Source organism: Phaenicophaeus curvirostris, chromosome 4 (genome assembly GCF_032191515.1).
Source record: "Phaenicophaeus curvirostris isolate KB17595 chromosome 4, BPBGC_Pcur_1.0, whole genome shotgun sequence".
Taxonomy (NCBI): Eukaryota; Metazoa; Chordata; class Aves; order Cuculiformes; family Cuculidae; genus Phaenicophaeus; species Phaenicophaeus curvirostris.
The window spans coordinates 76,537,756-76,561,799 of NC_091395.1; the positions used below are offsets into that span (position 1 = coordinate 76,537,756).

At 46.8% G+C, this 24,044-nt stretch overlaps 1 protein-coding gene across 1 annotated transcript in view; it reads left to right on the forward strand.

The window, feature by feature from the left end:
• The window catches only part of ATRN (attractin), a 198,600-nt gene that overhangs the window by 168,607 nt on the left and 5,949 nt on the right, over positions 1–24,044 (forward strand). The window contains exons 27-28 of the mRNA XM_069856613.1: positions 5,509–5,616; positions 23,617–23,731. Coding sequence (XP_069712714.1) covers positions 5,509–5,616; positions 23,617–23,731 — 223 coding nt within the window. The remainder of the gene's footprint in view (positions 1–5,508; positions 5,617–23,616; positions 23,732–24,044) is intronic.

Below are 24,044 nucleotides of genomic sequence, written 5' to 3' on the forward strand. Positions count from 1 at the left end.
CTATCACCTGTCACTTGGGAGACGAGACCAACATCTACCTTGCTACAACCTCTGTTCTGGGAGCTGTGAAGAGCGATGAGGTCTCCCCTCAGCCTCTTCTTCTTCAGGCTAGACAATCCCAGTTCCTTCAGCATCTCCCCATAGCCCCTGGGCTCCAGCCCTTCCCCAGCTCCATTCCCTTCTCTGGATCGTCTCCAGCCACTCAATATCTTTCTTGTAGTGAGGGACCCAAAACTGATCTCAGGCTTCGAGGTGCACTCGGCTCCAACGAGTCGTAAGGCGCTACTCATTTTGGATTATCCATTACTGACTGTGTATGAATTTTGAGAATCCCTGGTATGAAAAACTACATTCCTGCATCTCTCACTCCTGGCTCTGCATCTCTAGTCCTGGGTGCTATGAGATGATCGGTCTCTGTTGTCTCCCACCATTCCTGCTGGTTTTCTCTTCCACTCCCAGCTGCTGAGTTTGTTTATTGTCAGGTCCTCTTTATATCTGGTTGCACCAAAACCTCCAAGCGTTCTTTCAACCCTTCGACTTCTCCGATGCCTTTTAACTTGTGAGTTTTTTGGACAGAGTTTTTCTACTGATAGTGAAAAAGAATTCGATGCAAATAAAAGTTGTGCAGGTTCTCACAGTTTGTGGTACCTTAAATATTAATGGCCGGTGGTGTGTTCCAACACACGCTTTTTGATGTGTTTTTCCTGTAAGCCTGTCAAACGTTTTACCTCTAAAACCCTGTTCAGACCTAAGTGGTCTCAACGATTCCCAGGTTGTCCTATTAATTGTGTGATCTGGAGAGCCAAGGTTTGCTTGAAAGAGTGTGGAGGTTCATTATTTTTAGTCTCAGAAAGCCAGTCATTAGGAATGAGGGTACACCAGGTCCTAGGGTAGCTTGATGTTAACTGCTGCTGATGTCTAGTGACACGCTCGGCGTCTCAGCTGGGGAAATGCCACCATTTCTCCCTCACAACCTAATAGAATCTTTTAATTAAAAGTTTGACACTCCGAACAAATATTGAAGGATGGATACATGCCCAGGTTAAGCAGGCACAGTGCATGCCTTGCGGGAGAGTGATTTTCTAGTTACAGAGCAATTATTTCTCAAATTTCATCTTAATTTTACGGGAGGAATTGTTTTAAAGTGACTTGAGCTACACCAGAAACTGATGTTAGAATGATAAAATCATTAAGTTTGGAAAAGACCTCTAAGATCATCAAATCCAACCGTCAGCCCAACATCTCCGTGCCTACTAAACCATGGCCCAAAGTGCCATATGTACCATTTTTTTTATAGAATCATAGAATCACCAGGTTGGAAAAGACCTCATTGAGTCCAACCATTCCCATCAATCACTAAACCATGTCCCTCAGCACCTCGTCCACCCGTGCCTTAAACCCCTCCAGGGAAGGTGACTCAACCACCTCCCTGGGCAGCCTCTGCCAGCACCTAGTGACCATTTCTGTGAAAAATATTTTCCTACTGTCCAGCCTGAACCTCCCCTGGTGGAGCTTGAGGCCATTCCCTCTTGTCCTGTCCCCTGTCACTTGGGAGAAAAGCCCAGCTCCCTCCTCTCCACAACCTCCATTCAGGTAGTTGTAGAGAGCAATGAGGTCTCCCCTCAGCCTCCTCTTCTCCAGGCTAAACACCCCCAGCTCTCTCAGCTGCTCCTCTTGTTCTCCAGCCCCCTCACCAGCTTCGTTGCTCTTCTCTGGACTCGCTCCAGAGCCTCAACATCCTTCTGGTGGTGAGGGGCCCAGAACTGACCCCAGGATTCGAGGAGCGGTCTCAGCAGAGTCCAGAGGGAGAAGAACCTCCCTGGACCTGCTGGCCACGCCATGTCTGATCCAAGCCAAGATGCCATTGGCCTTCTTGGCCACCTGGGCCACTGCTGGCTCATGCTCAGTTGCTGTCAACCAACACCTCCAGGTCCTTCTCCTCCAGGCAGCTTTCTAGCCAGACTTCTCCTAGTCTGTAGCTGCTCAGGGTTGTTGTGCCCCAAGTGCAGGACCCGGCATTTGGCCTTTTGAACCCCTCCAGAGATGGAGACTCCACCAATGCCCTGGAGAGCCTGTTCCAGTGCTTCACCACTCTTTCACTAAGGACATTTGTCCTAATATCCGGTGTAAACCTCTCTGGCACAACTTGAGGCTATTTCCTCTCATCCTACCCCTTGTTACTTGAAAAAATTTGGAGCAGGATGTTCTCCTTTAGGCATCTGCTTCTTTGGTTGTAGCTTGGACCTTTGGTTTTACCATGTTTGGGCACCATTCTGCTGAGAGTCAGCTGGCTTTGGGATAACACCAAAAGCGGTGGCTTCCTTGGCCAGTCCAGAAAATGAAGGCAATAACATTATTGTCAGCATTGCTTTTCCCACTGCTCATGTTGTAGCACTTGGAGGCATCTCAGGGATTTATTTCTTGAAGCTACCGTTGACTTCATGAGAAGTGCCAGTGCCAAATTGCACATTTCCTTTAGCAACCTAAACTTCCTTCAAGGAGCTGATAGCTCTTAGTTCATAAGACTCTTGGACATCTTCATCAGGACAGCTTGTTCTTTGATTTTATAGCCATTAAACAAAGTGCTTTATGATAGCTGAAGGGGACAATTGCAGGAAAAACAACCCAGCAGTCTGTTTCACACTTGCTGTAGTCTGCAATCTGCTGGTGTGCTTTAAATATTCAAAACCTCCTCGTCTTCTTTTATCCGAGTGCGAGTTACATACAAGTTTGCTTGTGCGTGCTTCGTACAGCTTCGTTTTGTGTGAATCTGTTGAATTTGTTGGGTTTTTTTTGCTTTGTGACAGTATCTACAATCTGCTCAAAAATGCTATTTCTTTACCCTTTTTTTATCCTTTCAGAAACTAAGGAAAACTTTGCAACTTACCTTTTATGGCATTGAAATATGCTATTGTTTTTATTGGACTGAGAACCATACAGGCTTGTCTACCCCACAAGCTTAGTTGAGTTGCTCAGCACAAGCACAGGCTCAGCAGAGAGTGGGTTGAGAGCAGCCCTGAGGTGTTCAAGGCCAGGTTGGATGGGGCTTGGAGCAACCTGATCCAGTGGGAGGTGTCCGTGCCCATGGCAGGGGGGTTGGAACTGGATGATCTTTAAGGTCCCTTCCAACCCAAACCGTTCCATGATTCTGTGATCATGCCTTCTTCCCACCTAACCTGAATCCCACACTCACAGAGAAATCAAACCCTGTCTTGGCCAAGAAAAGCCCATGGGAAGTGTTCAAGAAAATGGTGATGTAATTAGTTTTGTCCAAACGAGCTGTAATGCTGAACAGCAGCATCGTCCTTTCCCCTGTGTGCTGTGTCCCCTTCTGCTGTGCTTGATGGAGTTTATTTGGGGCACAATGTGGTGCTTCCTTTACCAGTTTTGAGTGCTATAAATGATCAGTTAGGACTTGGTGTGTCAGATTGCCCAGTATTTATTGGGGAATGGGGGGGTTCTCATAGTATCATAGAATAGTTATGGTTGGAAGGGATCTTAAAGATCATCTAGTTCCAACCCTCCTTGCCATTGGTGTCCCATTAGATCAGGCTGCCCAAGGCCCCATCCAACCTGGCCTTGAACACCTCCAGGGATGGGGCAGCCACAGCTTCCCTGGGCAACTTGTTCCAGTGTCTCACCACCCTCATCATGAAGAAATTCTTCCTAATGTCTAGCCTAAATCTGCCCCTCTCTAGTTTATACCCATAACCCCTCGTCCTATCTCTACAAGTCTTTGTGAGTAGCCCTCCACAGCTTTCTTGTAGCCCATTCAGGTACTGGAAGGTCACTATAAGGTCTCCTCGGAGCTTTCTCTTCTCCAGGCTGAACAAGCCCAACTCTCTCAGCCTGTCCTCATATGGGAGATGCTCCAGCCCTCGGATCATCTTTGTGGCCTCCTCTGGACCCGTTCCAACAGTTCCATCTCCTTCTTATGTTGAGGAATCCAGAACTGGACACAGGACTCCAGATGAGGTCTCACAAGAGAGGGGCAGAATCTCCTCCCCTGCCCTGCTGACCACGCTGCTCTGGATGCAGCCCAGGACGTGGTTGGCCTTATGGGCGAGAGTGCACCTTGCCGGCTTATGTTGAGCTTCTCATCAACCAGCATAAGTCCTTCTTCTCAGAGCTGCTCTCAAGCATGTTGTCCCCCAGCCTGGATTGAAACCGCAGATTGCCCTGACTCAGGTGTAAGACGTTGCACTTCTCCTTGTTGAACCTCATGAGGTTCTCCCAGCCCCACTTCTCCAGCTTGTCCAGGTCCCTCTGGATGACATTCCACTGTGGCAACTGCCCCACATAGCTTGGTGTCATCTGCAAACTTGCTGAAGGCGCGTTCAGTCTCGCCGTCAGTATCATTGATGAAGATATTAAGCAGCACCAATCCCATGGTCTGATGGTGGGAATTTCAGAGGACCTTCGTTGGTACCTCCATCCAGCTTAAAAAATAGAGTAGAACTAGTGTTGCTGCAGCTAAGGGATGATGCTATGTGTGTAAAGCTACATGCAACAAGTGGTTTAGGCAGTTGGTGCACTTACAGGTGTAACTATTGGGGTTTTACCTGCTCTAAATAGGGATTAAAAGTCACCCCAGCTCCGTTGCTTCTGGGAATTAGGGTTGTGATTCCTGCATCCACTCCCAGTTGGGTAACTCGCTGTTAGTATTAGAAATCAGCCACCAGAGCCAAAAAGAAGCGTGTCCACAGCTCAGCTAAAACTGAAATGCTGTTTCCAGCCCTGCCATATAGGAAGTGTATTAAAAAAAAATGAGGGAGCAGCATTGTAATGCTTAAAAGTGCTGAAAAGTACAATAAAAAAAATCTTTTTGACATGAAAGCTTGCAGAGATTTACCCAGGAAAGGGGTTTCTGTGTTTATAAAACATAGAGCAACAAGGACGTGCTTGCTTGCCATGGGAGACACGCACTGCATACAGAAGCAAACAGTGAAAAAAGATGATTGTTCAACAAAAGGTGACAGCGTTTTGCTAGCGCTGGTGTAAAGAACACCAAATTCTTTCTTATAGTGGTTGTGTATCGCTGTGGGTTTCATTTTAAACGGTGCCACCAGTCCATGACATCCCATCGTGCCCCAGACGGGGGATGGCAAGCAACTAAATTGCAGCTTAAAAAGTAAATAATGGTTTTTTATTAAAAAAAAAACCCTAAATCACAGCGTAAAAAAATAAATAATGGGTGTTTTATACAAAAACCAACTACATCACATCCTTAAAAGTAAATAATGGAGTTTTCTTGCCCTCCCAAATGATTCAGGCTAAGGCTGCGCTCATCACTTTACTTGCAATAACCTGTTAAGTTGCAGTAATGTGAATATTTACAATTCTCTATCTGTGCCCTTAAGCTTGTTAAATCACGGGAAAGTTGTTTTTTTCCATATTCATTGCTGTCCCTTTGTATTGGGAGAAACCTCTCTTATGTGGGGTTGGTTTTTTTTTTCCTCTTGATGTCGGAACAATGTGATGATAATATTTTTCTGTTTATTAAATTAGCAACTACTCCGTGAGATGCAACAGATGGCAAGTCGCCCCTTCGCCTCCATCAACGTTGCCTTAGAAACAGATGAAGAGCCGCCAGATCTCATTGGGGGAAGCATAAAGGTGAGAGCTTGCTGCTTGAGGATGGTCCTCACCGTAATTAATCCTGGGTGCTCGTTTTAAACTGTGCTTAACGCAAGAATCCCAAACGTTCTATTTGTTTCGTACCTGCAAGAAACCATAAGTCCCAGAGAGCCAACACATACCATTTTCACTCACTTTTATCCCTTCAGGTATGCATTTACAACTTTAGGGTTAGAGAAAAGCTTTGCTGTTCGTAGGGGATGAGATTTTTGTATTTGCCTTGTTGGTTTTGATGTCTTGTAATAGAGAAGAACGAAGCTTTACGCCCCAGAACATTTGGCGAGGAACAGCTCTAGGTGCTGCAAATAGAAACCATTTTTCTGCAGTATCTCAAAGCAAACAGGAATAAAATTGTGTGTGTGGAGTGCAATGGTGTGAAAGTATTTCTGATTATAAATATACGTTCAAATGCATCTTGTGACGTGCAAATGGGAGAGTGGAGAAATCATTGTCTTACACCGGGCTGGCGTGTTCTTAGACACAACAAGATGTATTTTTAGGAATAGCTAATGAATTAAAAGATCTTTTCAAGTGATGCTTAGGCTAGCAGATGTGTACAAAAAGAAGAAAATGAGAAGCTGAGAAAACTGGTGATTGCTGTTTCTGGTTTAAGGTATCTGCTTTATTTTATTTAGATTTCAGCTTTCTGGAAGTCTTTGCCATTAGTCCAGACATTTCTCACCTTCTATTACAGTGACAAGGCAGCAGGTTATGCATTTCTACTAAAAAATGTCTCTATTTTAATTATTGCAAAGCACATCAAAACAATCTGACCCGAGAATTTCTGTTTAATGAGTAATAATGTGTGAGTCTTGGCATTAGTATCAAGAAATGCTCAGTTAAGGTTGCCTGTATAGCTGGGCTCGTCCTTACTTTTGTGTGGATGTCGTCTTTCGTGGCAGCTTGTAACGCTTTTTACTATCAAATTGATGTCTTGAAATGTGTTATGGGGTGACAGGCTGAGAGGGTTGGGGTTGTTCAGCCTGGAGAAGAGGAGGCTCTGGGGAGACCTTAGAGCAGCTTCCAGTACCTGAAGGAGCTCCAGGAAAGATGGGGAGGAGCTTCCTACAAGGTTCTGGAGTGATCACATGAGGGGAAATGGCTTTAAGTTGGAAGGGGGAAGATTAGATTAGACATTAGGAAGAAATTCTTCATGGTGAGGGTGGTGAGGCCCTGGTCCAGGTTGCCCAGAGAAGTTGTGGCTGCCCTATCCCTGGAGGTGTTCAAGGCCAGGTTGGATGGGGCTTGGAGCAACCTGATGCAGTGGGAGGTGTCCCTGCCTGTGACAGGGGATTGGAACTGGATGGGCTTTGAGGTCCATTCCAACCCAACCCGTTCTATGATGTTCCCATCGTCCTGGAGGCGGATCGGTGAGACTGTAGCCTGGCTCCTGATGTTTTTGGGTTGCAGTCTGTCTGGGGTCAGTTCCCTTCCCGTCTTTCCATTTTCGGGAAATAAGCTAACAGAAGGCACCTCACCTCTAGGTTCCGGCCAGACCAGAGTAGTCCCAAGCTTTTGATCTCTCTGCCAAGTTTGTCTGCACTCAAAAACCACATAAAGATAGTGAACTTCATAGCTCTTGCATTCGGGCTAGTATGTTATTGCTCCCTATGTTTATCTGGCAGTGCTGTTTCCTATTTCATTGGGCTTTGTTGTCTGCTTTCTCCTCCAAGCCTCTCTGCTTTTTGCTTTCTTCTCTATTTCTTCAATTATTGGACTGTCGAACTCTTCTCTTTTGAAGTGCTTCCTTAGACAGCACCACAGACAGGGTTTCATCTTTCTCTCACGCGCAGCTCAGCCTCCTTGCTTTCCCATGTCTGCTGTCATCTCCCAGATCTCACTTGTCTGACCTTGGGTTACTCAAGAACGGATGGAGAAGCCGGTTTTAAGCATAATAAGTAGGATTGGGGACAGATGTCCTTTTGTAGACTCAGAAATTGTTACCAACTGCTAATTGCCCTCCGTGCTGATAACTCACACAAATGGTTCTTAATCCACTTCAAGCAAAAACGAGACAGTCTGATTGCAGCAAACAGCAGCACAAACCTTGTATGATAACCTGCAGCCAGGTAGGGAGCATGGATATGGATTCTTATGCCTGCAGGTAACTTCTGCTGGAAGGTCTGGCTGCAAAACGAGGATCCTTTTCCATGGCAAGAAGAATCACTGAATTTTTTTGGGTTTTGCATCGATTTTATCATTTTGGAGAATTCGGATAGAGGATAAAAGTATGAATAAACCACCACCCTGGCAGTGGTGGCTGCCGCATCCCTGGAGATGTTCAAGGCCAGGTTGGATGAGGCTTGGAGCAGCCTGATCCACTGGGAGGTGTCCCTGCCCATGGCAAGGAGCTGGAAGTGGATGAGCTTTAAGGTCCCTTCCAACCCAAGTGGTTCCATGATTCTGTGGTAGAAGCTTGGAGCAAAGTCGAAATCACATGGAGATGAGGCTCAGGAAGCTTGTGGGATGTGAGCAACTTGCAGAGTGATTCTTTTGAGATAGTCTGGCCTGTTGGATGCTTGCCTATAAATGAAATTAAATAGAAGTGAAAAAGCAGTCTCAATATCTATAGGGTCAGCTTCGGTTCTCCTCCTCATCCCTTTAGCACCTGCATGGGAGAAAAGCTCTTAGCAGGAGGAAACTGCGGGATGATAGGCTGGGACGATACAAAAATGTGTTTTGTCTGTGTTTCTCTGCGTCAACATTTTAGAGCCTTCGTTTCAGTGCACAAAATCCCGATTTAGGTTATCATAAATGCATTGTTTTTCTTTCCCCGTGCGAATCAAAGCCTTTGGTTAATAACGAGTTTATTTGAGGGTTACAGAGGAGAAGTGGAAAATGGAACGTCTTGTCTGCGAGAGATTAATTTCCTTTTCCATTGTGCGTAGCCAATTGGCAGCCGGTGTCAAGCCGGTTCCATCCTAAGCTAATGCTTTCCAGCTGGACAGTATTAGAACCATGTTTTCAATTAGTATTTTTCCTGGGGTACTTAGAAGTAATAGAAAGTGATTTACCTGCAGGGAAACTATTCATATTGCAGTCTGCAGCTAAGCAACACGTAACTAGCTGCTTTGGTTTATTTCCCACTCAACAAATACCCACTGGATTGCAAATCTACCAGTGAATTTGCGTAGTTATTATAAAATCCATTGGCTTTTCTCTGTGCGTTCCGAGGTACTGCCTTTCGCAGTTTATTTCTAAGAGTATTTAATGTCTGTGGGTATCTAGGACTCATCCTGGTATGGTATGAACAGCTATTGCCGTAACTCAGGGATTTTTAAGTCTTTTTACCTGATTAATGTAAGTGTTGTGGTCCTTTGCGATGATTTTTAGAAGCTTTCCTGAAAGATTTTGGGAAGTTTATCATTTTGACATTTATTTCCATGTCTTTTAAAGCTGTTAAAGGCATGAGGCTAAGGACTCCCAAATGAGGACAGGTTGAGAGGGTTGGGGTTGTTCAGCCTCGAGAAGAGAAGGCTCCAAGGAGACCTTATAGCGACGTTCCAGTACCTGAAAGGGGCTACAAGAAAGCTGGGGAGGGACAGTTCACAGAGGTTTGGAGTGACAGGAGTAGGGGTTATGGGTATAAACTGGAGAGGGACAGATTTAGACTAGACTTTAGGAAGTATTTCTTTACCATGAAAGCGTTGTTGTGGCTGCCCCATCCCTGGAGGTGTTCAAGGCCAGGTTGGATGGGACTTCGAGCAACCTGATCCAGTGGGAGGTGTCCCTACTCATGGTAGGGAGGTGGAATTAGATGGGCTTTAAAGTCCCTTCCAACCCAAACCATTCTATGATTCTTAAAAAAACACACAATGCAGCAAGGAAATGCTCAGCTTGAACCAAACCCCTACAGGATCAACAAGAAAAGTGTTCCATTAGAAAAATATATCCGTAAGTTGGAAAAAAAAATTGTCTTGGAAGCTTTTAGGGGATTTGGAAAAGGCTCGTCTGAAATGGACCATTTGTCTGGTCCTTAGAGCAGCCTTTGTGCTGTGTTTTAGGATCCAACATGTGAAAACGGTGCTAAGAGGTGATCATTTTTGCATCTGTGATGGACAGACTGCATCTATTGCTGCCTTTATAGAGCGAAAGAAGTATTTGGTGAGCAAAACCCTTCTGAGGTTCATTCGGTGTGTTCTGAACCTTCGTGCCGACCTGCATTTAATTCCGTCACGTTAATCTTCTGAGGGCAAAATAGCTTCATTGCAAATCCTTCATCAGACATCAGCTCACCAAGCTGGCTCATGCCTTAAAAACAGCAGAAAAAAATGATGGAAAATAGCATCTCACTCCAGTAATTAGTTTGCTCTGTTATGGAAGAAAGTGCTGTTGAGTGGTTTAAAGACTGCCAGAAGGTCCCATCTGTTCAAGAAGTACAGAGATGAAGTGGTGGGCTGATTTAGGAGTGGGCAAGGGATACCACAGATTTATGTGTTTGGTCTGCTTGTGTTTCGCTTCTGAGCGGTGCCCTCGTGAAATTCTTTCTACATTGTAATGAAGTTGCAGCTATCAGGAATGAGCTGAGAAGTGAGACGTTAGAAGTCGTATCCTGGGCTCCATTGGAATTGTGGCCAGCAGGGCGAGGGAGTTCATTGTCCCCCTCTACTCCGTTCTCGTGAGACCCCACCTGGAGCCCTGCGTCCAGTTCTGGAATCCTCAGCACAGGAAGGACATGGATCTGTTAGAGCAAGGCCTGGGGAGGTCATGAAGATGATCCAAGGGCTGGAGGACCTCCCAGATGAGGACAGGCTGAGAGAGTTGGGATTGTTCAGCTTGGAGAAAAGAAGACTCTAGGGAAACTTTAGAGCAGCTTCCAGTACTGAAAGGGGCTTATGGGAAAGTTGGGGAGGGGCTTTTTGTCAGGGAATGCAGAGATAGGACAGAGGGGAATGGTTTTAAGATGCAAGAGGGAAGATTGAGATGAAATCTTAGGAAGAAATGTTTTCCTGTGAGGGTGTTGAGGCCCTGGCCGAGGTTGCCCAGGGAAGTTGTGGCTGCCCCATCCCTGGAGATGTTCAAGGCCGGGTTGGATGGGGCTTTGAGCAGCCTGATCCAATGGGAGGTGTCCCAGCCCATGGCAGGGGGTGGAACTGGATGACCTTTAAGGTCCCTTCCAACTCAGATCATTCTATGATTCTTTCATAGACATCCTGTGCCGCTGGGCGATAGGGTTGGGTACACTGCGTGGGTACTTCTGCGGTGAGGGATGATTTGAACTGAAGCATCATCCAGCTCCAGGTCTTCTCCAGGGCGACTTCATCTTAGTTTTCACATGTAGCTCTGGGCCCCACTATGTTGGGCTCTTCCGTGCAATGAGAGTTCAGTGAAGAACAGCTAGAGGCCAAGGAACAGCTCGGTTTTAGTGCTGTTGTCCTGTTCTGCTTGTCGCTTTCGGTGACTCATTTCCCCTTTAGTTCCCATGTTATTGGCACAGTCCAAGTCCATCCAGCTTCTGTGACCTCCTCCCAGCCCACTTAAAATGAACCAAGTTAGCCTAAGTACGGTGAGCACAAAGTCTTCTTCTACTTCACTGTGCCAAGTCATAGCATCATAGAATCATAGAATAACCAGGTTGGAAGAGACGGGTGTCCTTGTGCAAGTGGGCACATCTAGAGGGACAGAACGCTTGAGCTGTGGGCTATAAAAGTAGCCTTGAGTAGGAAGGACCAAGCTATTGAGATGGAGGAGGATGGAGCAGTCATTCATTGTCATAGAATCACAGAATCATAGAATCACCAGGTTGGAAAAGACCCACCGGATCATTGAGTCCAACCATCCCTGTCCTCAAAAGTGTAGCGGTTGGAGGAAGGGGATGAAACTGAGGAGGGAAAACACAAACTGAATAATCTTAATCTGATGTGGCAGTTGCTGGAGATGGTTTCTACACAGCCTTGAAGGCCAGAAAGGCTGGTTTTGTTTTGCCTGACCTCTCTAAGGCAGACTGCTTCGGCTTGTCTTTTGAAATGCAGCTTAATTTCTGGAGTATTATTTCTGGGGTTTTTAGATTTGCTGCTTCTGGGAGCTTTTCCCTGCTTTCAAAGTGTGCCAGTGTGTAGTTCTCTCCTCCTCTTCAGCAAAAGCCCTTCCACTCCTTAGACTTGCTCCGTGAGTGCGAGGGGATGGCAGGAGCCCTCCTGTGGCATCAGGGAGATGAGGGATTGCACAGTCAGGATTGTAGAATCACAGAACACTTTGGGTTGGAAGGGACCTCAAAGCCCATCCAGTTCCAACCCTCCTGCCACGGGCAGGGACACCTCCCACTGGATCAGGTGGCTCAAAGCTCCATCCAACCTGGCCTTGAACACCTCCAGGGATGGGGCAGCCACAGCTTCTCTGGGCAACCTGGGCCAGGGCCTCACCGCTCTCACCGTGAAGAATTTCTTCCTAATGTCTAATCTAATCTTTCCCCTTCCAATTTAAAGCCATTCCCCCTCATCCTGTCACTCCATACCCTTGGAGATAGTCTCTCCCCAGTTTTCCTGGAGCCCCTTCAAGTACTGGAAGCTCCTCTAAGTTCTCTCTTCTCCAGGATGAACAACCCCAACTCTCTCAGCCTGGCCCCAGAGTAGAGGCGCTACAGCCCTCGCATCATCTTGGTGGCCTCCTCTTGACCTGTTTCAACAGTTCCACCTCCTCCTTATGTTGGAGATTCCAGAACTGGACACAGGACTCCAGGCGGGGTCTCATGAGAGCTGAGTAGATGGGCCAAATCCCCTCCGTCACCCTGCTGGCCACGCTGCTCTGGATGCAGCCCAGGACACGGTTGGTTTCTGGGCTGTGAGAGCACATTACCGACTCATGTTGAGCTTATCATCCCCCAACATCCCAAGTCCTTCTCCTCAGGGCTGCTCTCAATCACGTTGTCCCCCTAGCTTGTATTGAAGCCACAGATTTCCCCAACCCAGAAGTGACATCCCAGCTTCTTCTTCATATTTGGTGTTAATTCTGCTTCTGCTGGTCCAGTTTCTGAGTTGTGGACACGCTGATGATCCCCTCTGAAGGAGTGTGATGCTGGATGGAGTTGCTGATGTTAAGAGAGGAGCATTATCGGGACAGCCGAGATGCGGAAAACATATTAGCTGCTCTAGAATTGCCTGTAGTCTGATTGTGATCCGTACTGTGAAAGCAACAACAAAACCACCTGATAAAACCTTTGCTTAATGAATTATTTCCAGTTAATTAGTGCCAGGTATCTTGGTTTGATTTCTGTTGCAAAATGAGGGATATGGGGGGAGAAATTCTGCCACATCCATAATATAGAATTCTATATAAATATCTGGAAGGGAGCTATCATGAGATCAGCAGAGACATCTGTCAAGCCTGCCTTGCATTTAGGGAATATTTGGCTGATAATAGAGATTTAGTTAGTTTTAAATTTGAAGGCTCTAAATCTTTCAGCGGGATGGACCCTGATTTTAGCCGATAAGGAGGAATTTGCTGGAGGGAGAGGAAGGATCATGAAGCTTCCCAGAGGAGAGTTTCTCTAAGCTCTTTTTTCCCTCTAGTGCAAACAAGTGTCTCTTCTGATCAAAGCACTAATAACACCAGCAGCTTCTCAAAAACATTAGCGGGGACCTATTTGCATTCCTTGATGCCAAGTAGTTGTTTAGGAATCACAGACTCACAGAACGGTTTGGGTTGAAAGGGGCTCAAAGCCCATCCAGTTCCAACCCCCTACCATGGCCAGGGACCCCTCCCACTGGATCAGGTTCCTCAAATCCTTATCCAGCTGGGCCTTCAACACCTCCAGGGACGGAGTGTCCATGACTTCTGTGGACAACCTGTGCCAGGGCCTCCCCACCGTCACAGGAAAGCATTTCTTCCTACGTTCTCATCTCAATCTCCCCTCTTGCAGCTTAAAACCATTCCCCTTCATCCTATCCCTGCTCTCCCTGGTAAAGAGTGCAGTGATAGAACGTTTTGGATGTCTTATGTTTGAGTTCTTCATCCAATCGTTCTTATTCATTGCTTTTTTTTTAACTTATACTTTTTCGTTTGAAAAACCCAGCCAACCGGTCAGAAAGAACCAGAAAAATCCTGCCTCTTCACTCGTGTAAAATCAGGATATACATTTACTCTTGGCCATAGATATTTTGTCCAGAGTTTCTACCCGTGGCCTCATCCATCCCATCCCCTCCCTGGGGCATCAGCGGGGAATTGAAAAAGAAGGGCGAGCGTGGACAGCGCTCCAAGTTGTGACATGAGATTTTGTCATTTCAGGGTGACTGCTTTTTAAATACAAATTTGCCTAGCGAAATCCTTTCCTTCACCCGAGAGCTCGTGTCTCCGTTTTGCTGCGTTGACAAGGCGCACGTTAAAACAGAAAGCACTTGTTAAATCATAGAATCATAGGATCATGGAATAGTTTGGGTTGGAAGGGAGCTTAAAGATCATCCAGTTCCAACTCCCCTGCCATGGGCAGGGATATCCCACTGGATCAAGCTGCCCAGGGCCCATCCAACCTGGCCTTGAACACCTCCAGGGATGGACCAGCCATGACTCGTCTGGGCAACCTGTTCCAGGGCCTCCCCACCCTCAGTGTGAAGAAATTCTTCCTTATGTCTAGTCTAAATCTACCCCTCTCCAGTTTATACCCATTACCCCTAGTCCTATCGCTACAAGCCTTTATGAACAGTCCTTCCCCAGATTTCTTGTAGCCCCTTTCAGGTTGCTGTGGGAGTGAACTTGGTGTCCCATGAGGCTGGTTGACGTACGTGCTCCAAGCTATTGGTAACTCAGGATGCTCAGATCCGTATTTTCAGTTTCAGAGTGTTAGCGTTCAGCTGAGGGGGCAACGGGGATAAACTGGAGAGGGGCAGACTGAGAAGACGTGGCTGCCCCATCCCTGGAGGTGTTCAAGACCAGGTTGGATGGGGCTTTGAGCAGCCTGGGCCAGTAAGAGCTATCCATGCCCAAAGCAGGGGGTTGGAACTGGTTGGTTTTTAAGGTCCCTTCCAACCCAAACTACTCTATGATTCTATGAATATGATTTTTATTGAGCTCCTCATCATCAGGAGCCCAGTGTTGAAGTTGTGAGCAATTCATTCCCCAGCTCCTGTGGCTTCCCAGGTAGATACCAGGGACAAGGTAAATGTAAATTTTTAATCTACACTCATTTACTGCAAATTATTGCTGGAAGTTCATTCATCTCTATCTTGGAGGACGTACATGTTACCCTGAGAATATGATTTTTAAAACTTAATGCTCTATTTTTTAGAGAAAATTGCTTGTAACTTGTTTTACAAACATTCAGTCAGCTTTTAATGGCACAATTTAAAAACTTGCAAATGGAATTTGACCCTTTTCCTATGGAGTGAAATCATCTGAAGGAGTGGAATCAAATAATAAAGTTGAACTGTTTCAGTAATGTTCCTCTTCTTTTCCTCTGCCGTAAGAATTTTCCTTTATTTTAATTTCCTCACTGGAAATTGAAAACCATGTAAGAGTTATTTGATCAAACCACTGAAATATGTTTTCTTGTTAAGGAGAAATAATTCTCTACAGAGTTTTTTTTATACATTTTGAAAAGCAATATGGGCAGTGCATTACAGAACCTAAATAAAATTGATGCTGTGTTTTTTAAATTACCCAGAATATTTATTGTTCTAGCCATTAGGTTTGTGACACGTTATTAACCTTTAGAATTTGTCGAATATAAGCAGCGTAAATAGAAATAATGAGATGAAATAAAGAAGAAATGTTTAGGTTGAACATCATGCCGTAGAGCTTGATTGTGGAAAGCGTTTGGCTGTGAAATTGTGTCCCAAGGGGACGGGTGGTGCACCCTGCACCTGAGCAACCTGATCCAGTAGAAGGTGTCCCTGCCCATGGCAGGGGTTTGGAACTGGGTGGGCTTTGAGGTCCCTTCCGACCCAAACCATTCTATGATAGATGAAAGGATGAGAGGGAATGGCCTCAAGCTGCACCGGGGAGGTTCAGATTGGACATTAGGAAAATCTTCTTCACTGAAAGGGTTATCAAGCACTGAAACAGGCTGCCCAGGGAGATAATTGAGCCTCCATTGCTGGAGGTGTTTAAGAGATGGGTAGGTGAAGCGCTTAGGGATATGATTTAGTGGTAGGCAGGTATGGTTGGACTTGATCTCAAAGGTCTTTCCAACCTAGGGATTTTATGATTCTATGAAACGTGGTGATCAGCTGTGCAAAATTGTCACTCCAGCACACTCCCAATATTTCTTGTTAGGACAGGAAGTCGCTTTAGGGAAGGGTGCCTGACAGGTAGAGCGGCTGCAGTTGTCCACAGCACAGATACGTCCTGGGTAGCACAGCTTCCACTTTACGGACCTCCATCCTGGTTGCAAACAGAAGGGAGAAGTCTTGTAGCTTCATATTTCTTACTGCTCTGTGCACGGCCTCAAGCTCCACCAGAGGAGGTTTAGGCTGAACATTAGGAAAAGATTTTTCATGAAAGGGTCGTTGGGCACTAGCAGAGGCTGCCCAGGGAGGGGGTTGAGTCACCTTCCCTGGAGGGGTTTAAGGGACGGGTGGATGAGGGACATGGTTTAGTGTTTGATAGGAATGGTTGGACTCGATCTGATGGGTTTTTTCCGACCTGGTGATTCTGTGATTCTATGTTGGCTGGGTGCAGGCGTCCTCTGTGTTTTGTGAGTCAAGGTTACAGCTCCTTTCTGATGGGCCATTGGGTGGCTTTTTGGCTCATATGGGCTGACCTGCCACCAAAGTTGAGATCCTCTTACACCATTAACCTTGGTCTTTGTCCACCTGCTCCAGCAGCTGGGCTCCACTCTCCTCTCTGTGCTTCACTCCAGTGTGAGACTCTGCTCAAAGGTGTCATCATGTGCCAAGTGACTGAGGGATGCACCTTATTTGCATAGATTTGAATAATGTCTACTTTATTGTGCTATTAAGCCTTCAATAAAAAGGAATTGCTTCTATAATTCAACAATGGGTTTATCAAAACACTCAAAATGAAAGTCTCTGGCAGAGGCTGGTTTTAAGCATCTGATGAAAGGTGTTACAAAGTTTGGAGATTTATGGATTTTATAACTTCTTTTAAGTGAGCCAGGCTGAAACGTAAGCATTTAGAGTGACCTGATCTCTGGTTCCCAAGTCCACTGCAAACCTTGTTGAGGAAAAGCAGCTTGGATCTTCAACAAGCACAGCCAGAAATCAGACAAACTGCATAGGTGGGGAAGGAAAGAGACATAAGCTTTTCTTCGGTCTCCCCACAACAATTCAACTTGATGAAGCCAGCCAGCTTATAGAATCACTGAGAGATTAAGGTTGGAAAAGACCTCTAAGATCATGCAGTCCAACTGTAGATCATCCAGTCCAACCACAGATTGTGCAGTTCAACTGTAGACCATCCAGTCCAACTGTAGACAATCTAGTCCAACCATAGATTGTTCACTCCAACTGTAGACCATCCAGTCCAACCATATATCATCCAGTCCAACTATAGACCATCCAGTCCAACCGTAGATCATCTAGTCCAACCGTAGACCATCCAGTCCAACGTAGATCATCCAGTGCAACCATATCAGCTTCTCCTTAGCTGCTTTGTAGCATGGTAGGACCTACATAGGTCATCTCAGAACACAAGCAGGCTGATGGCAAGGCCAGTGGTGGGTGAGCTCCGCAGTCAAGATAGACGTTAAGCTGCTGGTTGAATTACCCATGTCTTCCGCCCCATCTGCAGAATCCAGACCCTGGGCTCCACTGCTGGGTTGCTCTATATCTCGCAGAGGGCACAGCTTGCCCTTCACTCCCGGCCGACCTCTCGCATCAAATTCAACATTCCCGTCACTCGGCGTGTGAGTCATTTCATCAAGCTGTGCTTTGTCTCTTGGCCTGGCAAGTGCCCGCTTGGAGATGAGATGCAGCATGAGTCACAGTTCAAAAAGCAGGTGCCTGAACTGGGGCTGTCAAAAATAAATGTGCAGGACTTCATTCTTTATGCTGGGTTTGGCTGTTATTAACTGCTGCTTGTCTCAGGAAAACGGTTAGGTTTGATGGACAATAGACCATTTTCCCCCCCCCTTTCAGATTTGAGATGGAGATTAGCTGCTGCAAGATGATCTTGTGCTTTATATTTTCCTTCCAAATTAGCTTGCCAACTGCCTGACAGATTTTGGAGGCATCGTTATCAAAAGTATATTTCCTCGCTTTGCATGGTTAAAAGAAACAAAGTTCCTTATGCAATGAAATATTAACAATTTATTACTGGCGCTCTGCTTTTCTGAGCAGGTTGATGGAGGAACAAGGCTCAGAGGTTTGTCTTCTGCCCTCACCTGCACCTGGGTCGGGGCAATCGCAAGCAGAAACACAGGCTGGGTGGAGAATGGATTGAAGGCAGCCGTGAGGAGAAGGACTTGGGGGGCTGGAGGATGAGAACCTCACCATGAGCTCACAGTGGGTGCTTGCAGCCCAGAAACCAACCGTGTCCTGGGCTGCATCCAAAGCTGTGGGACCAGCAGGGCGAGGTGGGGATTCTGTCCCTTTAACCTGCTCCTGTGAGACCTCACCTGGAGTCCTGTGTTCAGTTCTGGAGTTTTCAACGCTGGAAGGACGTGGATCTGTTAGAGCAAGTCCAGAGGAGGCCACAGAGATCATCTGAGGGCTGGAGCATCTTGCATATATGGACAGGCTAAGGGAGTTGGGCTTATTCAGCCAGGAGAGAAGACTCTGGAGAGACCATCTTATAGCCTTCCAGTACCTGAAGGGGCTCCAGGAAAACTGGGGAGGGAATCTTGATCAGGAGTTGCAGGAATAGGACAAAGGGGAACAGCTTTAAGCTGCAAGAGGGGAGATTTAGGTGAGATCTTAGTGGGAAATGTTTTCCTGTGAAGGTGGGGAGGCCCTGGCCCAGGTTGGAGGTGTTCAAGGCCAGGTTGGATGGGGCTTGGAGCAGCCTGATCCAGTGGGAGGTGCCCGTGCTGAAGGCAGGGGCGTTGGAACTGGATGGGCTTTAAGGTCCCTTCCAACCCAAAGGATTCCTTGATTCTAACTGTTCGTGGTGCATCAGAGAGATTAAAAATCCACCGCGGCATGAGGGTGAGACTCATCCTGGTGAAATAACACTGAATTTTAGATGTTGACGTGGCTGGGGTCTGCTGTCACTCACTGGGGGGACAGCACTGGCTGCCTCTCTGGGGCTCTTTTAGCATCAGTGACACCCGCGTAGGAGCTCCTCACTGTTCAAAGTGGGATTAAGAGAGCAGAGAGGAGAAAGATGTGTGACCTTGAGGAACGAAATAAAAAGCCCACAAAAAGGGAAAGATCGTGCCCACGGGGACTCATAATGAGAGTTTCTTCTGCACGTTCAGGGTTCATTAGTTCTAAAGGCCAGAGGAGGAGAAAGGGTCCTGCTTGGGGCTCTGAGATGACAAAATTACCATCAAGGTGCCTTTAGCTTTGTGACCAATTGCTGTATAATGAACTTCCATCCCTTACCATTTTATGACGTGCAGGACCATCAGGGTGGGTTTGATACAATTACAGACGCCCTGTCAAAGCCTGGAATACCTCTCATGTCACCATGGCCCTGACAAGGTGTGGAGAAGGACTTTTGGGAGAGCTGGAGAAAGGAATGTTTGTGTTCAGAGGGGAAATTCAGAGCATTGCTCATTCAGACAGGTTAAACAAAGGCCGAGATGCACAGCAGGGTAAAGCCCAGGAAGAGGATTAAGGCACAGAAGAACGTCAGATGGATGAATAAATTGAGGAGGGAAAGAACTGAGGTCAGAAGAAAGTTTCTGGTGTCAGAGTGGTGAGATCCAGGAGCAGGGAGCTGCTGGAAAGGTCTCACAGAGGTGATGGCACAGGCTAAAAGTGTAACTACTTTGAAAGCAGAGCTTTGCACTTTTATGTGCAGTCACCTGCATTATTGAAGGGCTGGATTCGGTGCCTGCGAGAAGTTGTTTCCAGCCTCCTGTTCCTGCCTATTGGCTGGAGAGTGATGGTGCTGAGCATCCCCGTGACGTTACAAAGTGTATTGGAGTAGAGTGACACTCAACAATTTATGTTGGGGAAGGAACAGAGTTGCTGAAATGTTTTGATTAGAATCGTAGAATGGGGTGGGTTGGAAAGGACCTTAAAGAGCATCCAGTCCAAGACCTTATAGAATCATAGAATCACCAGGTTGGAAGAGACCCACCGGATCATCGAGTCCAACCATAATATAGTGAGGAGGGACACCTCCTGCTGGATCAGGCTGCTCAAAGCCTCATCCAACCTGACCTGGAGGGTTCCCAGGGATGGGGCATCCACCACCTCTCGGGGCAACCTGTGTCAGGTTTTCACCACGCTCATCATAAAAAATTCCTTCCTTATATCCAGTCTGAATCTCCCCTCTTTCAGTTTAAAACCATTACCCCTTGTCCTATCACTACAGGCCCTGCTAAAAGGTCCCTCTCCAGCTTTCCTGGAGCCCCTTTCAGTACTGGAAGCTGCTCTAAGGTCTCCCCAGAGCCTTTGCTTCTCCAAGCTGAACAGCCCCAACTCTCTCAGCCTGTCTTGATAGTAGAGGTGCTCCAGCCCTCTGGCTATTGTTGTGGCCATTAGTCTAGTAGAAGTTAAAAGCAAGTCCATTTAAAAGTTATTAGGAAAAAATAATCTCTTCTTGGCTTGTTTGTGCACTTGAATCTTCATCCATCACTTCTCCCCATTACTTTTTTCTGCTTGATCTTTGCTGCTCACTCCATTCAGTGCTGAGGATGCGCGTGTGCTCTAACACCCAAGCACCGTGCTCCAGCCTCTGGGATTCAGCAGGACTATTTTATGGAATCATAGAATGGTTTGAGTTGGAAGGGACCTGAAAGTCCCTCCAATTCCAAGCCCCTGCCATGGGCAGGGACACCTCCCACAGGATCAGGCTGCTCCAAGCCCCATCCAACCTGGCCTTGAACACCTCCAGGGATGGGGCAGCCACAACTTCTCTGGGCAACCTGAGACAATGTCTCACCACCATCATCATCAAGAATATCTTCCTAGTGTTTAATCTAAATCTTCCCCCTTCCAATCTAAAGCCATTCCCCCTCATCCTATCACTCCAGGCCCTTGTAAAAAGTCCTTCCTCAGCTTTCCTGGAGCCCTTTCAGGTACTGGAAGGCCAGTATAAGGTCTCCCTGGAGCCTTCTCTTCTCCAGGCTCTACAACACCACCTGTGTCAGCCTGGCCTTATAGCAGAGGTGCTGCAGCTCTCAGATCATCTCTGTTGCCTCTTCTGGACCAGTTCAAACAGTTCCATCTCCTTCATACGTTTGGGATTTCAAAACTGGACACAGGACCTACAATAAAGCTGAGGAGGGACTGTTTACAAAGGCTCGTACTGATAGGACAAGGGGGAATGGATATAAACTGGAAAGGGGCAGGTTTAGACTAGACTTAAGGAAGAATTTCTTCACCATGAGGGTGAGGAGGCCCTGGAACAGGTTGCCCAGAGCAGTGGTGGCTGCCCCATCCCTGGAGGTGTTCAAGGCCAGGCTGGATGAGGCTTTGAGCAGCTGATCCAGTGGGAGGTGTCCCTGCCCATGTCAGGGAGGTTGGAAGTAGATGATCTTTAAGATCCCTTCCAACCCAAAAGATTTTATGACTCCAGGTGGGCTTTCATGAGAGCAGAGTAGAGGGGCAAGAGCGGAGTAGAGGGATCCTGTTTTATTAACAGTGGGTACTTGGGACTCTCCAAGAGAAGATAAACACTGCGCTTAGTGCATACTCCCACTCATACTCCAAAAGTCTGTGGGCTGTGTTTCTGTGGTTGCTTTCTCCGTGCTCTCTCCATTACCTCTGGTAATTGAGTCGCCTGTGGGATGGAGCACCAGGGTATGCTTGGTTGGTTCTTTGGAAAAACATTATTTTGAGTTTGATCCTTTTGTTGGGGGTGGGAAAAAAAGGGAAAAAATCTGCAGTCATAAACCAGGCAGACGGCATCTTACGTCATTCCAGCCTGTGGAATACGTGTTTATCTACCTTGCACAGACTAACAAATGGTTGTTGCAATCGTTACAGTAAATATGAGATATGAAAACAGTTTAAAGTTTCATTTTGCTTGCTGTCATCTCTTTTTTTCCTCTTTTATTGAGCAGCAGTAATTTAATAGCATTGTTTGACTCCTGTTCATTTTTTTCAGTGCCTTGCATTGTATTGAGTTTCTGTTGAACATTTAAGTACAGTTGTACAATTCATGCCTAATGGAAAAAGCAATAATGATTTCATTAATGCCAGGGTAGAATTTGTCCATACTAAACAAGAAATCAGAAAGCACTGAGCGTATCGGGTAAATAGAATTTCTCAGCTTTTTTTGCTTACATGGAAGAAAAGAAGGTACAGTACTCATTGCATGGAATCATAGAATCGCTTGGTTGGAAAAGAGCTTTGAGATCATCGAGTCCAACCGTACCTGTCCACTACTATACCACATCCCTGAGCACCTCATCTACCCGGCTTTTAAACATCTCCAGGGATGGGGACTCCACCACCTCCCTGGGCAGCCTCTGCCAGGGCCGGAAAATCCTTTCAGTGAAGGAATTTTTCCTGTTGTCCAATCTGAACCTGCCCCGGGGCAACTTGAGGCCATTTCCTCTTGTCCTATCAGCTGCCACTTGGGAGAAGAGACCAACACCCACCTCGCTAAAACCTCCTTTCAGGGATCTGCAGGCAGTGATAGAAGCTGGGGAGGGCACTTTCAGGGATGTTGAGATGAGATCTTAGGAAGAAATGTTTTCCTTTGTTGGTGGGGAGGCCCTGGCCCAGGTTGCCCAGTGAAATCTGGCTGCCCCATCCCTGGAGGTGTTCAGGGCCAGGTTGGATGGGGCTTTGAGCAACCTGATCCGGTGGGAGGTGTCCCTGCCCATGGCAGGGGGTTGGAACTGGATGGGCTTTGAGATCCCTTCCAACCCAACCATTCCATGATTCTGTGACAGAAACCGGATCCAGAGCCAGGATCACAAACCAGTCCTCTGCTCTGCTGAATCCTCTGCTTGCAGTGGGGAAAAAAAAAAAGGATAGCGCGATCCAGTTGGTTTTCTAAAGCATTTTCAACTCCTGGAGCAACCAGCTACCTAAGAACATAGAATCATAGAATAACCAGGTTGGAAGAGACCCTCTGGATCATCGAGTCCAACCATTCCCATCAATCACTAACCCATGTCCCTCAGCACCTCGTCCACCCGTCCCTTAAACCCCTCCAGGGAAGGGGACTCAACCCCCTCCCTGGGCAGCCTCTGCCACTGCCCAATGACCCTTTCCATGAAAAATTTTTTCCTAATGTCCAGCCTGAACTTCCTCTGGTGGAGCTTGACGCCATTCCCTCTTGTCCTGTCCCTTGGGAGAAGAGCCCAGCTCCCTCCTCTCCACAACCTCCTTTCAGAGAGAGCAATGAGGTCTCCCCTCAGCCTCCTCTTCTCCAGGCTTCTCCAGTCCAGAGTGGTCTAGAAGACAACTGAAAAATGAATGTGACCCTGTGGGAAAGAACAGACGTGAAAGACAAAACTGGGAGAGCACAGCTTAAAGCAAACAGTGGTGAAATAGAGTGTGGTTTAGGGGTAAATGTTCTTCGCTGTGTTAATGCATACGGTATTCTGTGGAATTAAAGTCTGGAAATAGAAGTTGAACCACCAAATTGCCGTGGTCAGACATGCCAATATTTATGAGACGCTGCTGATGAGTTTGAGGGAAAAAGCCTCAGTCCTGTTGTTCAGCATAAGCTGCTCCTTTGTTATTGAATTTAGGGTGAAATACAAGCCTTGTGTGGTGGTTGACTTCTTAATAGCTCGGGTTTTATTAAGTAAATGTGGTTTCTAGCGTTGACTTGCGCTTTGCTTGTTGCTAACGTTGGGTTTAGCTTTTCTAGCTACTTTCTGGTAATTTGCCAGGCGCAGAAAGAAGGTTCATGCCCTGAAGGTTGTAGGATCTGCAAAAGACAACCTTGGGGGAAGAGGGAGGGGGTCCCACACTGAATAACATTTATTTTCTCCTCTTCCTTCCCTCGCTGCAGACTGTACCAAAGCCGATAGCGCTGGAGCCCTGCTTTGGAAACAAAGCAGCCGTTCTCTCTGTATTCGTGAGGTTGCCTCGAGGACACGGGGGTATCCCACCACCGGGACAGTCAGGTGAGGAATATTATCATCTCCACTGGAGACTTATTAACTCTGTGCTCCTTCCCCAGCCTCACAGTTTCACCTTACGGTTTCAGACTCCATTGCTGCATCCACCCTGCAGCTGAGGATGTTCTCTGGTTATTTTCAGCTAGCTGGCTTGGGTCCTGCTAGCTCCTGACCAGAGATTTGATTCAATTTCTTGGGTCAGTTGATGGATGAACATTTGATATTTGGATTACACTTTAATTTATGGCTGGGGAAAAGGGGGGAATGTGGTACTGACAGGTTTGCAGTGGTTACTTATGAAAGCAATTTGTCTCCCAGC